Below are 19892 nucleotides of genomic sequence, written 5' to 3' on the forward strand. Positions count from 1 at the left end.
AGACCCAAAGTTACTTGCATATGCAAATTAACAAGGGGGGTCCTGGGAGTCTCTCTGCCAGACATTAGTCCTGGTTGCAAGAGACTTACCCAGAGTCTTTAGCTCACTATCTTTCACAGAGAAGAAATATCCTAAACATATCAGTCTTTGTCCTGCCCTGGGGCAGTCCAGCACCGAAATGCTAGGCAATTCTCCTCTGAACAAGAGTACCAACAGCATCCCCAGACACGTGTTTCGGTCTGGTTGGACCTCATCAGTAGGGAGGAGCTGTGCCTCTCTAAGAATAGTGAGCAAGTGGTCCACGTCTGGATTCCCCTAGTAACTTAGGGTGAGACCCAAAGTTACTTGCATATGCAAATTAACAAGGGGGGTCCTGGGAGTCTCTCTGCCAGACATTAGTCCTGGTTGCAAGAGACTTACCCAGAGTCTTTAGCTCACTATCTTTCACAGAGAAGAAATATCCTAAACATATCAGTCTTTGTCCTGCCCTGGGGCAGTCCAGCACCAAAATGCTAGGCAATTCTCCTCTGAACAAGAGTACCAACAGCATCCCCAGACACATGTTTCGGTCTGGTTGGACCTCATCAGTAGGGAGGAGCTGTGCCTCTCTAAGAATATCCAGACGTGGACCCCTTGCTCACTATTCTTAGAGAGACACAGCTCCGCCCTACTGATGAGGTCCAACCAGACCGAAACACGTGTCTGGGGATGCTGTTGGTACTCTTGTTCAGAGGAGAATTGCCTAGCATTTCGGTGCTGGACTGCCCCAGGGCAGGACAAAGACTGATATGTTTGGGATATTTCTTCTCTGTGAAAGATAGTGAGCTAAAGACTCTGGGTAAGTCTCTCGCAACCAGGACTAATGTCTGGCAGAGAGACTCCCAGGACCCCCCTTGTCAATTTGCATTTAGCTGAATTCTGCCTGACAACTACCCCCGACAGGAGAAACCTGCTCAGCCACTCTTCCCTGGCCTAGCTGCATCCTGCTGTCCCCACCAAAAGGAGATGACACCTCTCTGATTAGATTAGGGGAGGGGCACCTGCAGGAGGTTGAACAAAGCACTGTCCTGGGCTCAGGCAAATGTTATATTGGGGGGGTCGTAAAATAGCTTCCTCTTGGGAGAAGTGGGAGGAGAAGTGCCTCTGGGAGCCACCTGAGCTCGAGACGGGGACAGACAGAAGCTTCCTCATGTGCTTTGGAACCTAAACCTCACCCATCTGGACAGAGCATAATTTAAAAAAAAGATGGATAATTAATAGTACGGACTTGTCAGAATTATATAAGTAATATCATTATTCTTGTGATTTTTCTGTGCACGTTTTAAGAGGTGTTAGGACCCTGTGGTGTATTCTGGGGGGTTGCTAGCGGAAAATAGGGTCTTACTCCAAATGTCTGCATGTTAAAAATCTGACACTGCATCAATTAATGTCCATACTCCTTGCGCACATTTGTGTAATTTTTGGTAAATGTCCCATATTGGTAAACCGACCAAAAAGCGCAAAATGTTGTCATTTTTGAATGCAAGCCACCAGGAAGATCAGAGGCGGACAAGCATGGACCATAAGGAATATATAATGTGTACATGTAATTTCAACAAATTGTGTATCGAGGAAATATGTATTTGAATCAAATATAGATTTGTGGGCAAATTGACCAGGGGAGGATCCTCTGACGCATAAACAGACCTCATCATGATGACAATCCATTTCCTTCCCCCAATCATGGGAGAGGGGAAAATTGGGCCAATGACAAGTAGAGAGGGGCAAGCTTAGCTAGGCCCAGGTACACACCCATTTTCAAAACACATAAAAAGGGCCACTGAAACCCAGGTAGGACATTCACTTTCCACTTTCTTGCGGGACGCTTTGCCGGGAGACTCCAGACTTCAAATCCATCAACCTCCAGAGACCAGAGATCCAGAGGGACCAGAGATCCAGAGAGACCAGAGATCCAGAGAGACCAGAACTGTGCAGTGCTGAGAGCAGAACCAGAGACCAGACCGCTGTGAGCAGAACTGCCAGAAGTCCCGTCCAACCTGACCAGACCTTGACGGCTTATTTCAAAAATATAGTGTGAGTACTCACTGTGCCAAAACCAATCTCTTAGTTTAAAATAATCTAATCCAAACTATTTTAGCCTGTTAGAACTGCCTCCTAGAATCGTGTCATTCTGTCATCTGTAAAACTGAAAACTGTCATCTGTCATTCTGAGCTGTAAAATTTCATATCCTAAAAACTACTTTCACAAAATCGTCCGTATCTCAGAGCGAAATTTAACTTTTATTTTAAAGCTGTGATTCTAGGCTTTCCAACAAACCTAGAACCGACTTCCTACTCCCTATACTTTTCCCGCAATCGTGATTTACGCACTTGTGAAATTTACAGCGATTTGCGATTTGGCTCCATTTCTCCACTTGTCCAAATAGCAGCTCCATTCTTTCCTTTGTTAAAATCCGTTCGCAACCTGGTAACAACTCATAGAGCATTGCTAAAGTGAGCCTGAACTAATACCAACAAGCATCTCTCACTCACCCTGAATTTCTAGAGGGAATTAAAATCAGTTAGCACATTTTCCCATCCATTGCCATCACATTTAAAAGCATTTTGGGCCTGTGTTTCAAACTTCTACCTGTTTCCTCTAAGCTTGCTGGGGGGAACTGAATTCCGTATTGTATTTGATTGTATTCCTGAAGACTGTGTGTGTTACTTCCATCTCCTTGCCTTGCATATAGGGGGGGGGTGAATTGCCACCAGGGGAAAAGTGAACATATTATCTCTTGTGAAACCATATCAGTTTATTTTCTGTACTGCATTTATTCCACCTTGCATTTCCTTGAAACCATAAAGCATTTCAGCTACCTCATCCTCTATACTACTTCCAAGTAACCAAATCCGTTTACCAGTAGAACATTATTCATTGTTGATCACTGTCATATTTTAAGTGTGATATCCAATATTAATTTATTATAAAAGTGTGATAGATATATATTGTTATATTTCTAAAATAAACCTTTTAAATTTGCAAAACAGACCTACTTCTTGGCTCAGTGGGGTCAGGGGGATTCTAAGAGAGGGGTGTTATATAAGGGTTGTCATCCAGAGTACATGAACTGGACCTAAAAATATATCAATAAGGGTTTCCCTCTGCATCCCAGACTAGGCATTGAATTAGCTGTAGTGTTGAAGTGAAGCCGCTTAACAGTTTGCACACTGGACAGGTATCCATATTTTGCAGAAGTTTCATTTTGAATTTGTCTTTGCCTTTTGCATATTGATTGAGGAACTGGCGTAAAGATTTGAAAGATATTTTGTCAATGTTACACATTGACATGCACGGCCATATGTAGACTGGACATTTTGGTTCAGTCTGATGGAGAGGTGATACTGAGTTTTCTGGGGATATTTTTGTAAGCAGAGTTTCTTGTTCGATAATGGTATTGTTAAGCCTTTCATACCCTCGTCCAATGCTATGTATGGCAATTGAGTTGGTTTGCTTTTGTTTGTATGCTAATATGGTTCTGTGCTTGTGGTGTGACTCCATTCACCTCCACAGATATTCAAGAAGTTATATTTGTTGACATTCCATTTATTGATAAGTCTTTTTTGTAATTTAGTAGTTAGATTTGGTTAGTGCCTTCATTCTGTTTAAAACTAAAATTAATAACTTCCTTTTGAGTAGGATTGCACTGTTTATGAGAGCTTCTAAGATTCATTTTCTATGGTAGGTTTTAAGGGTTGTGCATGATTTCTCTCCTGTTTTTATAAGATTCTGAAGGACTCTATGGTGGAACATTTTTTGTAAAATTCATTTTTTTGGTATGGTTACTTGCCACTACATCAAGATTTATAGGAGCAGTGTTAGCAGTAGTGGTAGCTGAATTTTTGTTAATCACTTTCTGTTTCGTTTTACATTTTGAAAGAGGAGGCAACATTTTTGTACTGGAGGCTTGTTTTGTTTCGTTTAATGACTCTATTAGATATTTTGTTTGAACTTTTTGTACTAATTCTGCTAGAGATGGATGCTTATTCTGGACACTTTTATTTTCATTTGCTCTACTTCTGTGTTGATTTCTATGGACTTGCTTTTTGGTAGGCATTCTTTGGGGTCTGTTGGAAAAAAAGAAGGTATGGGTTGGGCTGTTCTGCAATGTATGTGTGCTGTATGCATGAGTGTCTGAGTATGATGGTAAGGATGTATGTGGAGGTGTGTGATTGTGATTGTGCAATAGGCAGCTACAACTAGTTGCGAAGGCTATTCTTGTATTTGTGTGTTACTATACTGGAGTTCAGATGACAATACAAAGTAAGCTAGTGGTGAGGAGAAGCACTAATACTAAATCTAATGGTATAGAATTAAATCAGTTCTTTCTTCTGCAATAGTTACATTCTAGGGGCTGATTTATGGAATTTGTGTGCCGAAAAACTGGGATTTGTGTGCCATTCTAGCCGCAAATCCCTGTTTATCAAAATGGGATTTGTGGGCAGAATGGCACACAAATCCGTTTTTCGGTGCACAAATTGCATGAATCAGCCCCACAGTGTGTTTGAGTAACAGTTAGAACATTATGTTAGTATTGTACTTACTTTTTTCATTTGCAATAAGCAGGTTTCTTCTGAGTTGTTTGTACTTCAGATGCTACTGCTTTTTCAGGAGAGTGGTCTTCATTGCAATTGTAAAAGAAAGAAGTTAGTAATTTTGTGTGTTTATAGCACTGTTTTTAATTTAGATGTTGACTTTTATGTTTTTGTAGTAATATTGTCATTTGATAACTGAACATAGTGCTGCATGCAGTTTCCTTTGACTATGTGCAGCCTTTATATTTTACTTACAATCTGTTAGTTCAACATGCTTTGCAAATGAGTATAATACTAAGCATATGAAACTCACTTGGTTTCTTAAGGCTGTGCTATTTGATGTTAGGAGATAGAAGAAATAATCATATACTTAATTTGCTATTTTTATAGGGTAAATGGCAGAAACTGTTTAGAAAAGCATGGCATGTATGCATTTGTGAATGTGTGGGTAATAAAGCAGAAGGATGTGATGTAGAGGCAGTGGTGTCATTTCAGCTTGGATCTTTTTAATGATACTGTCTATCTGTATGAGTATATAAAGATACATGATCTTATCCTGGCTGTGTGTAATTTTATAATACACTACTAAGTGTTTTGTACAATTATACTGTTATTTCTCCCATCTTTTAATATTAAATTAAACTTTTTTAGATAGCTGTGTGTGTAAAAAAAGAATTTTGATATCAGACAGGTTTGGAAGTGACAGTTGATTATAGCAGATAGGAAAAATAACAGTAAGTTCATTTTATAGGTTATTCAGGTTAAGTGGCAGTTAGTCTGTTTATATGCATTCATAAGAGTTGTACATGTACTGTGCAGAAAATATGCATACCTGTAGTTTGTATTCATGCATGTGGATATGGATGTAGCTGCAAGTAGACATCTTGGAGACTTGTAAAGTAGTTTTTGTAGTAGGTGCTTTCCAATGACATGAGACTTGTACTCAGAGTGATCAACAGTGCATTTGAAGTGCTGAACTCTGATGATGGAGTTAGATGTAGAAGTCTTGGATGTGATTGGTGGATGGTTGTGTGACTGCTTAGCTGTATCCAAGGAGGGAATGGCACAGAGAGTGAAGTGGAAAGGGTAGAAGGACTGTCTAAGAGTTACGCGCTCCGTGGATATCGCGGCTGTCTGCGGACAGGGCGTACCACATCCGGGGTTTTCCAGCAAATTCAGCATGGAAAGGGGACTGTAGGGATTAACCAATCAGTTGTTGAGGTTGTGGATTTGTGTTGAAAGAGGCTGTGTGTAGTGAAGATGGCTGAGGTGGACAAAGTCAAGGTGTTGGTGGTTGGAGATATGATTGTGCATGGTTTACAGCAGTATGCTCAATGCAGGCATGTGGCAAACAATGTTGATGTTAAAGGAGTGGGGGTGTTGTGGAGCACTGTGCCTGATTGCAATGTACAGGGAATTGTACAAGTTTGTGAAGCTATGGGCAGGATGAACAGTCCCCATGTGGTAGTTTTGCACTGTGGTGCTTTCCATTTGGCCTATGTCAGTGCCCCTACTTTGTTGGCAGATTTGGAACACTTGGTTCAAGCAGTAATGAACATCCTTCCAAATGCCAAAGTTATTGTTTTCTGGATTCGCACCTAGAGCAAAATGGGGCAATAGTTCTGTTTTCTGTCCTTAGCAAAACATTGCTAGGTGTGCAATCAACCGAGGCATGTGTGCTTTCATGCTTAGAGCTGGTATGTTCTTCTGTAATAATGAGAATATTGATTCCAGTAATGCTGTTTATTTTAAAGAAGATGGCTTTTTTTATCTTTTACGGGAAATGCTATGCTTTTTTGGAATGTAAGGGTTGCTTTGGAGAAGGTTATATTAAGATTTTAGGAGTAAAGTAAGAGAACAAAAAAACCCCAAAAATACAAAATAACAGGTGTCTGTCAAGGATCTGTAAAAAAAAAAAAAAAAAATGGCTCTTTTCAGAGCCAACCTCAAAGGGGAAATCAGGCACACTATTTAAATTTAAGTTCACCACGCTCAGATTTTCGATATGTCTGCGGACATGGCGGTAGTCCGCGGACACCGCCTATTACATACAGGGATTTTGGGTGGAGAGGCATGCAAATGAGAAAGAGTAGAGCAAGGGATTGGTCAACAAAGTTTACTGGGTGTGTTGTGTAAGGAGAGAGTTTGTCAGAAAGTATTTTTCCTGAGAGAAGAACAGATAGCTATGGCTGTGTGTTTTAGAAAACAGATTATCTGGATTTTGGGATTTTGGGAGACTCATAGATACATTGGTTGGAGGTGCATACAGAACACTGTGGAGTAGCTGCAGATCTTGGATTCCCTCATGTGGAAGTGCACTAGCATGGAGTGCGTGGAATAAAGTGGTTGGACTTGGTACCTCTATGTGCTACTTTGGAGACACAGCATCATCCAGACATAATTATAATTCATTGTGGAGGGATCCGTTTAGGACATATGTCTGGAATCTCTTTTCATTTTGCAATGAAAGAAGGACTTGGGAAGGTCATGGACATGTTTCCAAATTCCCAAGTTCTTGTATTGTGCAGAGACAAATGTGGATGCGTTCTTCATTTGGTCCACAAATGGAGAAAGCGAGGCGCAATGTCAATATGTTTGTGCCTTTCTAAGAGATGTTGGCATGTCCTCTTTTCACAATGAAAATATTATGTTTCGTAGCACATACATTTTTCACAGAGATGGAGACCATCTTACTTATGCTGGCAATCAGATTTTTCTGAGAAATGTACAAAATGCATTGCAACCTTTTTTGGAATTACAGCCATCCATTTTGCAGTAGGTTTTGACCATTTAAAGTTTTTCAGACACAAACAAACACCTCCAAAAGGCTCTTTTCAGAGCCACCACTTCCTCCCAGAGAAAAATAAAATTCAATGGTTATGGTAGGGCAGCACCCCAAAATGTTATATGTCCGCGAACATACACATGGACTTCTAAAAAATGCACAGGGGCCTGCTCCTTTTATTTGCCACTTCTATTTTTAAACTGTGAAAGGCGGCTCTGAAAAGATCCTTTTGTGGGGGGGGTTTCTTGTTTTATATTTTTTTTGGTTTTTTTACACACAACACACTAGGAAAGGAGGGGAAAGGAGGGTAAGGAGGGGCCACCAACCACGGGGATACGGGCAGGTGGAAAGAGGAAAATGTAGGGTGGGCCTTATTTAGTTAGGTATCAGACCTTCTCATGCTCTGGGACCGCAGTCCTGAAAGCACTCCAAAGACTCTCCCCCCTGCAGAGTACTGCATCGCAGTACATACACAATATTGTGACCTTCGAAAAGTAAAGGTCAACAGCATCATGGATGGCCTGTGAGTCAGCTGGAGGGATGAGCTATCCCACAGGAGTGTCTCTTGTGGTGACAGGAGCGGAAACAAAGGATGTTGTAGAGGCAGTCAATCTACTATGTTTATCACAAGGTACAACCTTGCGAACGGCCCCACCCTGTAACAACCTTAGGTGTCGCTTCATGGATGTCATACCAAAGCTGTATGAACCAGGCCTCCCATGACTAAGTACCATTTTGCACTGGTTGCATGTGACCTTGTTTGCACGTGCTTTTGGCACTCCACCAAGAATGGTAAACAACCGCCACACCCAAGGCTCACGGCGAGTGCTGGTAGTAGGGACTTCCACTACCTCATTCTCTTCATCCTCTTCAAACTCCTCCTCTACATCCTCATGCCTGTTCCCCTCTGCAGGCCCTTGGGGAGGTGGTGGTGGTGGAGGGGCTGGGGGTGGTGCGGAGGCACAAGTAGCACCAGCTGGAGCAGCAGCAACCTTAGATGCCATCAGGTCTGATGATGGGAAGCAGCAAGAACAGCAAGATCAGCAAAAGCTAAAATAGACAATGCTCTGTCAGGTATCCAGAAGCACAATAAGGATGAGCTCTTCGGTGTGGCTTTTTATAGGGGTGCTGGTGCGCATTCCGCAAACAGCCGTGCTGTCCGCAGACATATCGAACACCCCAAAAAGGCTCAAAAAGTTCCAAAAAGTATGTAGAAAGCCATGTTCATTGTCTGGGACATGTGCAATGGTGAATTTTTACTGTAAAATACTTTGGATTGTTCAAAAAAGTACTTTTAAAATGTTCGGGGACCCGGACAGTGTCCGCAAATCAGAACACACGCTCAGCGTGGGTGCAGTCACATGATGACGTTGCAAACACATTTGCGAATGGGACGGATGTCCACAGGACACCAAATGGGTGGGAACATTCATGCGCATGCGCACAGATGTTTGACGGACAGTGTTCGGGTCCTCAAACTAATTAAAAGTGCGACACACGTGAGACAGACAATTACAGACAGGCGCAATGTTCGTAGGACATATGGGTGTGGTGCGCATGTGCGTAGATGTTCTACGGAGAGTATGGACAGGTGTAGTGTCCTTAGGACACCTCCATTATGGTTAATTGTGGATATCCCAGACACTGAGTGTGTTCTATGAACAGTTCCATTTTGCTTGCGATCAGTATGGACAGGTATAGTGTCCTTAGGATACCTCCATTTTGGTTAATTACGGACATTCCTGGCACCAAGTAGGTTCTCAGAAAAGTTCCATCTTGCTTGCGGACAGTACGGACCGGTTTAGTGTCCTTAGGACACCACCATTTTGGTTAATTACGGACATTCTGGACACCAAGTATGTTCTAAGAACAGTTCCATCTTGCTTGCGGACAGTACGGACAGGTACAGTGTCCTTAGGACACCGCGATGTTGGTTAATTACAGACATTCCGAACTCCAAGTGCATTCTAAGGACAGATCCATCTTGCTTGCGGACAGTGTGGACAGGTATAGTGTCCTTAGGACACCCCCAGTTTGGTTAATTGCAGACATTCCAGACACCCACGCTGTCTGTGGACACCATAACTGCCTTTAAAAAAAAAGGCACAAAGGACTGAATTAAACCACACATATTTTTTTTTATTATATGATATAAAATATATGAAAGAGACGGGGAAGCAGAAACTGACACAAATGAAGGGGAATTAGGGGTTTGGAGAGGATGGATGGGAGGGGATGAAAGGATGGAAGTCTCATCATAACGTTTTTCTTGGTAGTGAGGGTTTGGGGATAGTTGACTGGGACATGGAGAGGGGGAACAGGTAAATGTGGGACAATGATATTTATTTTTTTCTTTTATGTGGTCAGCCACAAAATATTTTAAAAGATTGAAATTTTCCATAAGAATATCCATCTTTTATTCCATGCGCTGCAGAGTATTTTGTAATGTCTCTTTTGCTATATTATTTTCAATGTTTGTATGGCCTGTTAAAAAAACATATATGTTAAGTACACATAAAGTAATGATTATTTATTTGCTTATATAGAGTGGTTTCTACCATTAGTATCACTGTCTTCAGTCATTTCTTCACATGGGAAATTTTCTTCAAGCCATTCCAAAATACTGGACATTTCTGTGTAAAAAAAAAAAAATATTACTTTTAGTGTACCTAATGCAGAAAGTTTAGAAATATGTAAGAACAATGAAGTTTACTTACTAGTTTCTGGTTAATTGTTTTGTTACTGTTGTGTAGGTCTGTTGTTGCTTCTAGCTTTGCAGTTTCTGTGTGGTAATTATGTTGGAAGCATATATTTTTTGTTTTGGTATATTCCATTTTAGTACATATGCTATTTAAATGGACGGTTGATGTGTTACGTTCCACTTCTTATTTATTATTACATATAATCTGTTTATGCGCTGCTTTTTGGAACTTTTTCAGTGTATCTATGGCATGATATAACATTTTAAGATACCCCCTGAGTTTTTGGGTAGTGTTGATGTTGTCCGTGTCCATCCAAGGACATACGCACAGTCCACGGCCATCAAAATCACTAGCTGGGGGTTCAGTATCTTCTATGTTACATGTCTACAAAGTAAGGGAATCCTAGTAAACATGCATCAAATGCACACTATATACTATATACTATACTATGAATATGTATATTCAATAAAATAAAATTTGATAAAGGGAGGTTATGGTTAAGTTGCGCTATTAAAAACCTATGAAAGTCAGTAAAAAAACTTTGTTAAAGGGACATTATGGTTAAATTGCGCTACTAAAAACCTATGAAATTCAGTAAAAAAAAATTGTTAAAGGAACGTTATGGTTCAATGTAAAAATGAAAAAATCCTAAAATTCGCTAGTTATGGTAAGCTAAGCAGTGATAACTCACGCCACCAATGTGCATTGCTAAGACTAACACCCAGGACATCAAAGATGATATCATATGTGCATGTACTTTTCATGAAAAGTCTGTACAAGGGATTCTTATTATAATGTTGACAAAAAAAGTGTCAAGGATCATTGGAATAGATGTCATGAGCTATATAGTGCATTAAGCAATGCATTGATATCAATAGCATTCTATTATGAAGTTCTTTACAGTATAATAATGTACTCATGTATAATCATAAGCATTGTGTGCAGCATACATGATGGAGGTAAAATATTCATAATCTTCCCATGTTAAATAGTGAAATGCTAAATGCTTTCTTATTAGAGTTTTGTGTACTGTGCAACATGTTATAAGTAGCTAATGAAACCCACTTCCTATATAATGTCATTATTACATACAAAACACAAAGACACAACAACACATACAAATATGAGTATATACAGGGAAAGTGAAGTACGCAAAAAAGCAGCAGTAGAACCAGAAATTGTTCATAACCTTCCTGATCATCTTTATGCACAGAAATGAGTGTTCTGCATGAAACCTACTACTTCCCTATAAATAACTATCACATGATGTGACTGCACCCTAAAGAGAGTAATGTGAATACAAATCTGAGCATATCCAGAGAAAGTACAGTAATAAAAAAACAGCAGAACAATAAGAAAGTGTTCATAACCTTACTGATTGTCTTCATACACAGAAAGCATTGGTATCTTTCAAGTGTGTATTCTCCCTATGTATATGTTTCATAGGCTGTGAGTGAACCACAAATTAATTACTGTAAGAACATATTTGAAGTGTAAGTCTACAAATATGGTACTTTTTGATTTTCTTGTTCCTAAGTATTACTGGCTAAGATATAGCACTAAAGGAAAAAAGAGGGAGCCAGACATGTGATGTCATCAGTGATGTCATCAATGACATTTGTGATGTCTTCTTTGATGTCCTAGGTTTTAGTCCTAGCAATGCACGTTAGTGGTATAAGTTATGGTTGCTTAGCTTACCATAACTAGTGAATTTCAGGGTTTTTGTCAGTTTTACTTTGAACCATAACGTCCCATTACCAAAGTTTTTTTATATATATATATACATATATATATATATATATATATATATATATATATATATATATATGTATATATATATATATATATATATATATATATATATATATTATATCACTGACAAAAAACATTGTTAAAGGGACATTGTGGTTCAGTTGCCCTATCAAAAACCTATCAAATTCAGTACAACAACCATTTGAAAGGGACATTATAGTTACTTGCACTACTAACTACCTATCCATATTATGGTTACAAGTAAAACCAAAAAAAAATAAAAAATTCACTACTTATTCACTAGAAATTCGCTAGTTATGGTAAAATAAGCAACGCTTTTTGTCAGTGAATTTCATAGGATTTTAGTAGGGCACTTTAAGCATAACGTTCCTTTATCATAGATTTTTCAGTAAAGGGGATACGGTTCTAGTAGCACAACTTAACTACAGCGTCCCTTTAACAACGGTTTTTGCACTGAATTCCTTGACTTTTTGCTTCCTCGCCACTGTTCCACCCTTTATTATTCCCCACAAGCGTCAGCTTCCCTGACTCAATGGTAGTCTCTGAGAGTAATGCTGACAAACTGATTATCTTCACACTTCAATAAATAGTTAGTTTTCACATACCTTGGACTTAAATCACTTCAAGGACGCCGAACATCCGAACAGCACTCCACTAGTACACTCAGCGAGATGCAGCCTTTTTTTACAAAGTCAGATAAGAGGCGGGGTGAGAACAGAGCAGCGTTATGATCTGGCAAGAAATAATTTACACCAAAGGAGCTTAGCCGGGCAGCAATCAACTAGGGCCCCCAGCTAGGCGAATACAACACCCATACATATCCTGGGAGGATAGCTCAGGGACAACATGCTCGCCTTGGAAGCAAGACGACACAGAGCAACACAGGTTTGATCCCTGTGTCTGCGCTTAGAAACCTCTGGGTGTTAAGCGCGTTATAAATAACTTATCATATCACATCATATACTACAGCCAGAATCATGATGTGAGAAGGACAAAGTGGGGCTAAACATGTAATGAGACTGATAAAAAGAAAAATCAACAATTAACCCGCAAATGACTGAATATCAAACCCTCAAACCATTTAGTTCCATTTAGTTCCCCGTTTGTAATGGAAGCAAAAAAGAAAGAAAAAAGGAACTGTCAAGTGAACATCTTCATATCAAAGGCCCAAATTCCACCAATCATACGTTCAAAGGCATCCCATTCATGTTAGATAACATCTATAATAATTGTGAATGTAGGACATCCACCATGGTTACCTAGGATGCAGTGCAGAACCAAGTGTGATGCAGGACCTCATTAAAATTTACGTTGGATGGAGGATACGACCCAAGGATTTGAAGGTCATACACAGGATTCGAATGTGTATGCATATGTGGCTTTTATATAGCATGACATTAGTTAGAAAGCAGCAACAGACTGCTGCCCATGTTGTTGAGTGTAACATGTCAGATAAGGAGGACTTACAATATGACGTGTGCCATGGGATTTCTGGCCATGGGAGTGGGATGTGATACTAGGACAAGCACCAAGTTATTGACTGAAGAGTAAGGTCTTGAGTTCCTTCCTGAAATGCAAGGGCATTGTCTCGTTATGGATTGACACTGGTATTGTGCTGCAGTAGGCAGGTGCAGAGCACGAGAAGGCATGGATACCCTTTTTTTCCCTTGGTGGACAGTTGTGTCTCCAGCATAGAAATGCGGTGGCACCTGTAGGAGCGTAGCCCAGCTGAGCAAGTGTTTTGCAGCTTGGGCGGCAGGTGTGTATCGTGTGATTGCAATATAGGCCATACAGTTGGAAGAACATTGCCAAATTGTGAATGAAGATTGCATTATAGTGAGATGCAGCCAAGGGGATCTGACCAATTTTATCAGGATGAAAGAGAATTTGAATGAAATTAAAATTATATCTGACTACCCAAGAGAGGCTTATAGTAGGGAGCAAGGCACGGAGCACATGGGCTGACATGTATATGCGAATACTGCGACTAATAGAGCCTCAGACATCCTCTGCCTTCTTATAACACAGTGGGCCTCATTACGATCTCGGCGGTACCGGAATGGCTGCCGCTGAAATCGCGTCCGGGTCCTCAGAATGAGGAATTACCGGGCCATTCCGAGTTCGGAAGGCCCGGTAATTCCTCCTTCCAAGGATCCGGACCCGGTCCTTCCCCAATGGGAGAGGGAGCAAACAACGGGCCATTACGAGTTGGCCCGTTGTTTGCTCCCTCTTCCCCTCGCGGGACCCGATAAGCACGCCTGGTTTGACCAGGCGTTACTTCCTTGGTCCCGCAAGGGGACCTCGTAATGAGGCGGTACGGGGTAAACGGCGCTGGCACCTTTTACGGCGCCGTTTACCCCATACCGCCAGGGTCGTAATGAGGCCCAATACCTTTTCCTTTACCCCAGACTTTCCAAGGACCAATGAAGCCTTGGGATTGGCTTTTTGAAGTCCACCACTTCATCTCTATTACGTCTGCTTTGTATTGAAAAGAAATCAATTTTTTAAGACACCCATTGAAACAGCCCCTCTTCAAGTTCCTTGCTTTTAACTCATTAACTATATGTGATTCTGTTTACCTTTGATACTCTGAAGCCAGATTGGCTGAAATACCATTTTTACTACATGAGTCAAACTAGAGGATAGATTTGGTAAGGTAGGACCAGCACATGGAAGTAGTAGCCCCCGCAAATCAGATTTGGGGGTAAATTAATTGTACCACATATTTAGTCCCATATACAATGTTCCATTTAATAAGGCTGGGGCGGTATCCAGTGATGTTACCGAAATTTAAACAGAGAATGCCGTTTTTACAGAAACCAAAATAATGAACAAATATCACATTTGAAATTAAAATGTATATGGGGTGGGGTAAAGGGGTAAAATGTGGTGGGGGTTTAGAAGAACAGGGAAACATGGATGTTACATCGTATACATCCGGTGGGGGCAGCATCTCATTGCTCCATAATGTTAGTGTCCAAGATGGTATGAAATACATTTGCACATTAACCATTGTAGACTTCCTCTCAACCAATGAAAGTTCTTGGAATGCAGTCTACAGTCCCTCTTCCCAAACATTCTGATTGGAGCAACAGCCTGCTAGAACCCGGAAGAAACCATTGCCTTCAGCTCATTAAAGGCAGAGAAACGCCTGTGCAGTGCAATTCCCTAACTCACAAACCACAATGACACACAAAATCTGCAAAAGTCACTCAGTAGGTAGTTACATTTTCATTAAATTAATCTTACAATTTACTTGTGTTTCCTCATATTTCCCCATCATATAAACAATATCCTTTTCTGTTGCACAAACCCACATGCTAATTGCTTTATAAACCTCAGAAGGGGTCATTATCGCTTAGGATAATGGCCCTAATCCTACTTATTGTCGGAAGCAATTCAAAAATAGTTTCGTGCATCAACATCCGGGTAGATGGCCCTCCATCACCTAAGAATACTTTACATACGAGCAGGAAACACAACATCTCCAAGGCAGCTGCACGATTTGCCTTCGAGTCAATGTTACTGCCATGTTTTGCCTCACAGGTAAAAAGTGCACTATGTGTTGCTGAGGAGTCTGATAAAAAAAAAATAGATTGAATCTCTTGTTTTTATGATAAGAAGCTCCATTTGTGGAAGCCTGCCTGTAATATAATTGCAAAGCAAGAATGCTGTACACAAATTTCAAACCCAATTGTTGCTTCTGATTTCCTTATGCGGTACACTTTCCAATGTGTAAAACTGAATTGGAGGCAAGGTACTGTGCAGTACCTTTGTAATCCGAAAGGTTAGGTAAGTACACAAGTGCCACTCTGGGAGAAAAAACTTTCTTTGAAAAGTACCACCGGGTGCAACCTGCTTTGCTACTTGTCTGTACACTGCATGGATTGGCTATTCGCGTACTCAAACAGAACATTGTTTTTTATGACATCAGTTCTACAGGGAGTTTGCTTGCCCTGCAAAGCCAAAGTATTGTAAGGCCGTTGCAACTGTGAGATGAACTTTGGCAAAGGGCTCAGTGGCACCCTTGCTAATAGTGCTGAAGGTGGATCTTTTAACACAATCTAGTGCTTGCAGTTGGTCACCCTTTGCTTCCAGGTAATAGTCGCTGAATGAGTGCACATGAATGGCAGATCTCTGTCTTCGGCTGGGGCCTCCCTCTGGAACAGCCTCCCGACCACCTTGAAACTTGAGGAGAACCATCTCTGGTTCCGAAAACACCTCAAGACCTTCCTCTTTGCTTCTGCCTGTAGTCCTCTTCTTCCTTGTTGATCTGCTTCTCTCTCGCAGCACCGTGCACCTGGCCATGCTCTGTCCCTAGGGCCCAGGTTACCTGCTCACCCTGCCTCCCTCCTGCACTGCGTCCGGGCCACCCCTGGCACTGGGATCTTTACCCATGCAGTCCCCCACTCTTCTTCTGCAATTATCAGATATACCCTATCTGACTCATCATGCACTTGCCACTTGCTGGCTGCACAACCTTTTTCACTGCATTTATTTATTAATTTCACTTATTATTTATTCTTTTCTCTCCTCTGTCCGCACTTTCCTCTTCTCCCCCTTCCACGCCCTTTCCCCCTTTTCCTTTTCCAAGCACTTGTGTGTTCTTAATGTCACTGGGCCTAGTAAGATCGCTATTTTTGTTCTCCACTGTTCCCCTCCCTTTGCTTGGTCACGCTCTGAAACACTTGTGTATGAGCGCGATATAAATAAAATATCATATCACATCATAATATGTCTAACAGAGTTCTTGCTGATGTATTTACAGGAACCCATATTTCCGCACGACAACATCATCGGGAGAATTGAAAGGGAAACGCTACTACACTATGACTTTCTCTGTCACCTTTTCTCACAACGAGGATGTCTGCTATTTGGCCTATCATTATCCATACACCTACTCTGCACTTACGGTAAGGCATAGCTCTTCACCTGTGTTCCACTTTCTGACCATTTATGCCAGAGCTTTAAGTGGGCTGGGGCTAGCTGGGACAGATTCCAGGCAGTCTCTAAAAACTACTCCTGAGTGCGGTCTCCCGCTGTCACCCATAAGCAGCTCGCACTATTTGCCCTGTGACCATACTTAATTGGAAAGCGTGGTTCATGTAAATTAGAGGGCTGAATGATTGATATACAATCTTCGAAGGTTTTAGGGAAATAATATGTTGTCCTGCACTCAAGCCCCAGCATCACATCCATAAGTTGCCACTTTTGAAATGAGCATGTATGGCTTGTGCTTTACTCACATTTTACTGTTAGGGTGAGTGTTGTGACCAATGAAATGAGCAGCGAGCCCAGTGTGCAATACTTGCTCCGAAGGCTTTGATGCTCGAACCTCTATCACAGACATATTTCAAATATACAATTCTATGGTCATTCTTTTGGTACGAAAATGCTTTTTGATTTTATGCAAATCACCAGGAAAACAGTTGCTGGTATGTGTCCATCTTCTCTTTCTTAGAAGTGATATAGGATGTATGTGCTAAACTTATGCATTGCATGTCAATTTTCCAGTCTCCCGAACTCATTCTGCTGAATCCTCCTCACTATCCTCGTTTCTGGAGGCTAGGTTAGGGGCAACGTGCTCGCCTTGGAAGCAAGAGGACACGAGCACAAGTTCGATCCCCGTGTCCACACTTAGAAACCTATGTGTATTAAGCGCGTTATAACTAACCTATTATATCATATCACTAAACATCCTCAGGCCTGGCTACCTCACTAACTCCATACCAACAAATCGGCTGCCAGTTATGGAGGCATCTTCCCCCATACTCTCCCTTTTCCCCACCATACTTCCGTCCCCCTGCTCAATCCTGCTTTTCTTTTGAGCCTTTGGTATCTCCTGAAACAGTTCCAGCCCCCAAAGCCCATGTCCTCCCAGCCCTGCCCTCTCCTTACAAGAATGTTTACCACTGTTCAAGTCGGACACCACCATGATCCACTCAAGCAGAGCCATGATGTATTTACAGAATGAAGATGGTTTACTCACTGACTGAATTGCTTAAATACTGAGTGAGATAATGATTAATTTACAAACCCCAGAGAATTGAATTCACATAATTCACACTGGATGAAAACAATATCAGCAGAGACCAAGCTGAGCGACCCAAATGACATGGACGCATGTTCTCAGGGTACATTGTGATGCCCTTGTGCTGAGGTGCTTTAAAAATGTAATAAATAAATAAATAACTAACTACATTATTTGGGTCAGGCGGAGTCCCCTTTTAGCCACGTCCTTCACTATTTAGGACATGCCCAACATTCAGGCCATGACGCCTTTTAAGAGCAGGCACTATGCTGCATCCCACTTAAAGCACTGTTTTACACAGCAAGCTATGGGGAGAAAAACGTGTGCACCTGCTCAAACACATGATGCCTGGCATAAGGCATGCAACAGAAGACATGCTCAGCTTGCCATCGAAACGATGTTGGCCAAACGTGACCGGAGCGCCCATCATGAGGCAGCAGGGAAGGGAACGAGTGGCAGCCTACCTTATAAATACTGGGAAAGATGCTTTGAAGCCATTTCACATATTACTGTCTACTGAGAATAGTCATGCTGAATTGATAATGTGCAGGTTTAGGAGCCGTAAGTATAGCGAAAAAAAAAGACTCCAACTGAAAACAAATGGGCATGTCTTTTATCAAGAAAATGCTAAAAGTTTAAAGAATATAAGACATACACCATTTTGGTGTGAATCAGACATGCATCGAAGCCGATGTAAAGATAGCGGTGCTACTTAAACAACAATTCTGCAAACCTGATCTCAGCTGATTGGTAAATTGAAGCGTGAATACAGCACAAAGGGCAAAAGTAGGTAGCGTTGCTGAAAGGCAATTGTTCGATTTGTAGAAATACAGCACAGCCTCATTACGAGTTTGGTGGTATCTCAGTGGTAATACCACTGAGATACCACCAACCGTTATTATTGGTCTGTTGGTCTGGTGGTATTACCACTGATGGTATTACCACTGGCGGTATTATCACAAGATTACAAATGGTGGTAGGTGGTGGTAGTCCCCATTAATTGGAGTCCATCGGACTCCATGCAGATTTTGGGGGTATTATCACCAGCGGTATTACCAAAGGCAGCAATACCGCTGATTTGGCCTTTTTGGGGTGGTAAGGCAGAGGAATTAGCTCCAGCATTCTGCTGCAGGTGTTTCCTTGGCCTTACCTCCAAACCTGTAGTTTGGCAGCTTGGGTATGTGGCGGTAATGCAGTGGTAACTCCATTAGCACTGTTTTTATCGCACTGCCAAACTCGTAATGACCCCCACAGTCTAACATACACGAGTTCTAATTGTGATGAGAACTATTGCATATGCCTCTAAGGTATCTTTTTTGGCTTTGTAAAATAAACATCCAAATTGACTCCTAGATCCCAACATGACAAAACCGTTACATTGAATGGATACATTTCTTGTGCACACCCCTTATTTCAGGACAGTTCGTTTCGGAACTGCAGAACCGATGGATTTTGCACTGTGTTGGAAAAATAAACGTGTAAATTCACACCAGTGGTGGCACTCTGAGTTTAAATTTGTATCCATGCTCGTCTCTATTTTTTTGGTATGCAACACTTGTCAATCATGTGGCTGCCACAGAAACAGAATTGAACTACTTCCTTGATCAGGATGAGGCCCACAACAACTTATGAAAGCTCTGTCACATGCATAGGACGGGAATGGCTACATTCTTGCAGCACTTCCTAACTGCGGGTTCTGTCTTTTCAACGGAAAAACAGCTGAGCTTGAAAGGTTAATACATTGCCTTTTGCCTTTGTGCTTGGACTTCCAATAACACACGTTAAGCTATTCATGTTTTATTAGTACCCGACGAGGGACAATGATATTGTAACATGCAATCTCATTGGCCCTCGCTGGGGCTTTACCCAACCGGGAATCCCTCTCCCCCACAACGGTCCTTCCTTTTTGTTCCCAGCAAAATCGGGGGATGTGGCAGCCACTCAGCCAATGAGAAGGCTCAGAACGGGGTAATCCTTGATCCGAGCCACCACGCGGCTGGAGGCTGCCATCTTCCCCTGCCGCGGA

General features: G+C 41.5%; 1 protein-coding gene across 1 annotated transcript in view; it reads left to right on the forward strand.

Annotated features, from left to right (window-relative positions):
* The window catches only part of AGBL1 (AGBL carboxypeptidase 1), a 3520373-nt gene that overhangs the window by 1302478 nt on the left and 2198003 nt on the right, over positions 1 to 19892 (forward strand). The window contains exon 16 of the mRNA XM_069624284.1: positions 16604 to 16748. Coding sequence (XP_069480385.1) covers positions 16604 to 16748 — 145 coding nt within the window. The remainder of the gene's footprint in view (positions 1 to 16603; positions 16749 to 19892) is intronic.

Source organism: Ambystoma mexicanum, chromosome 11 (genome assembly GCF_040938575.1).
Source record: "Ambystoma mexicanum isolate Mex_15411 chromosome 11, UKY_AmexF1_1, whole genome shotgun sequence".
NCBI lineage: Eukaryota > Metazoa > Chordata > Amphibia > Caudata > Ambystomatidae > Ambystoma > Ambystoma mexicanum.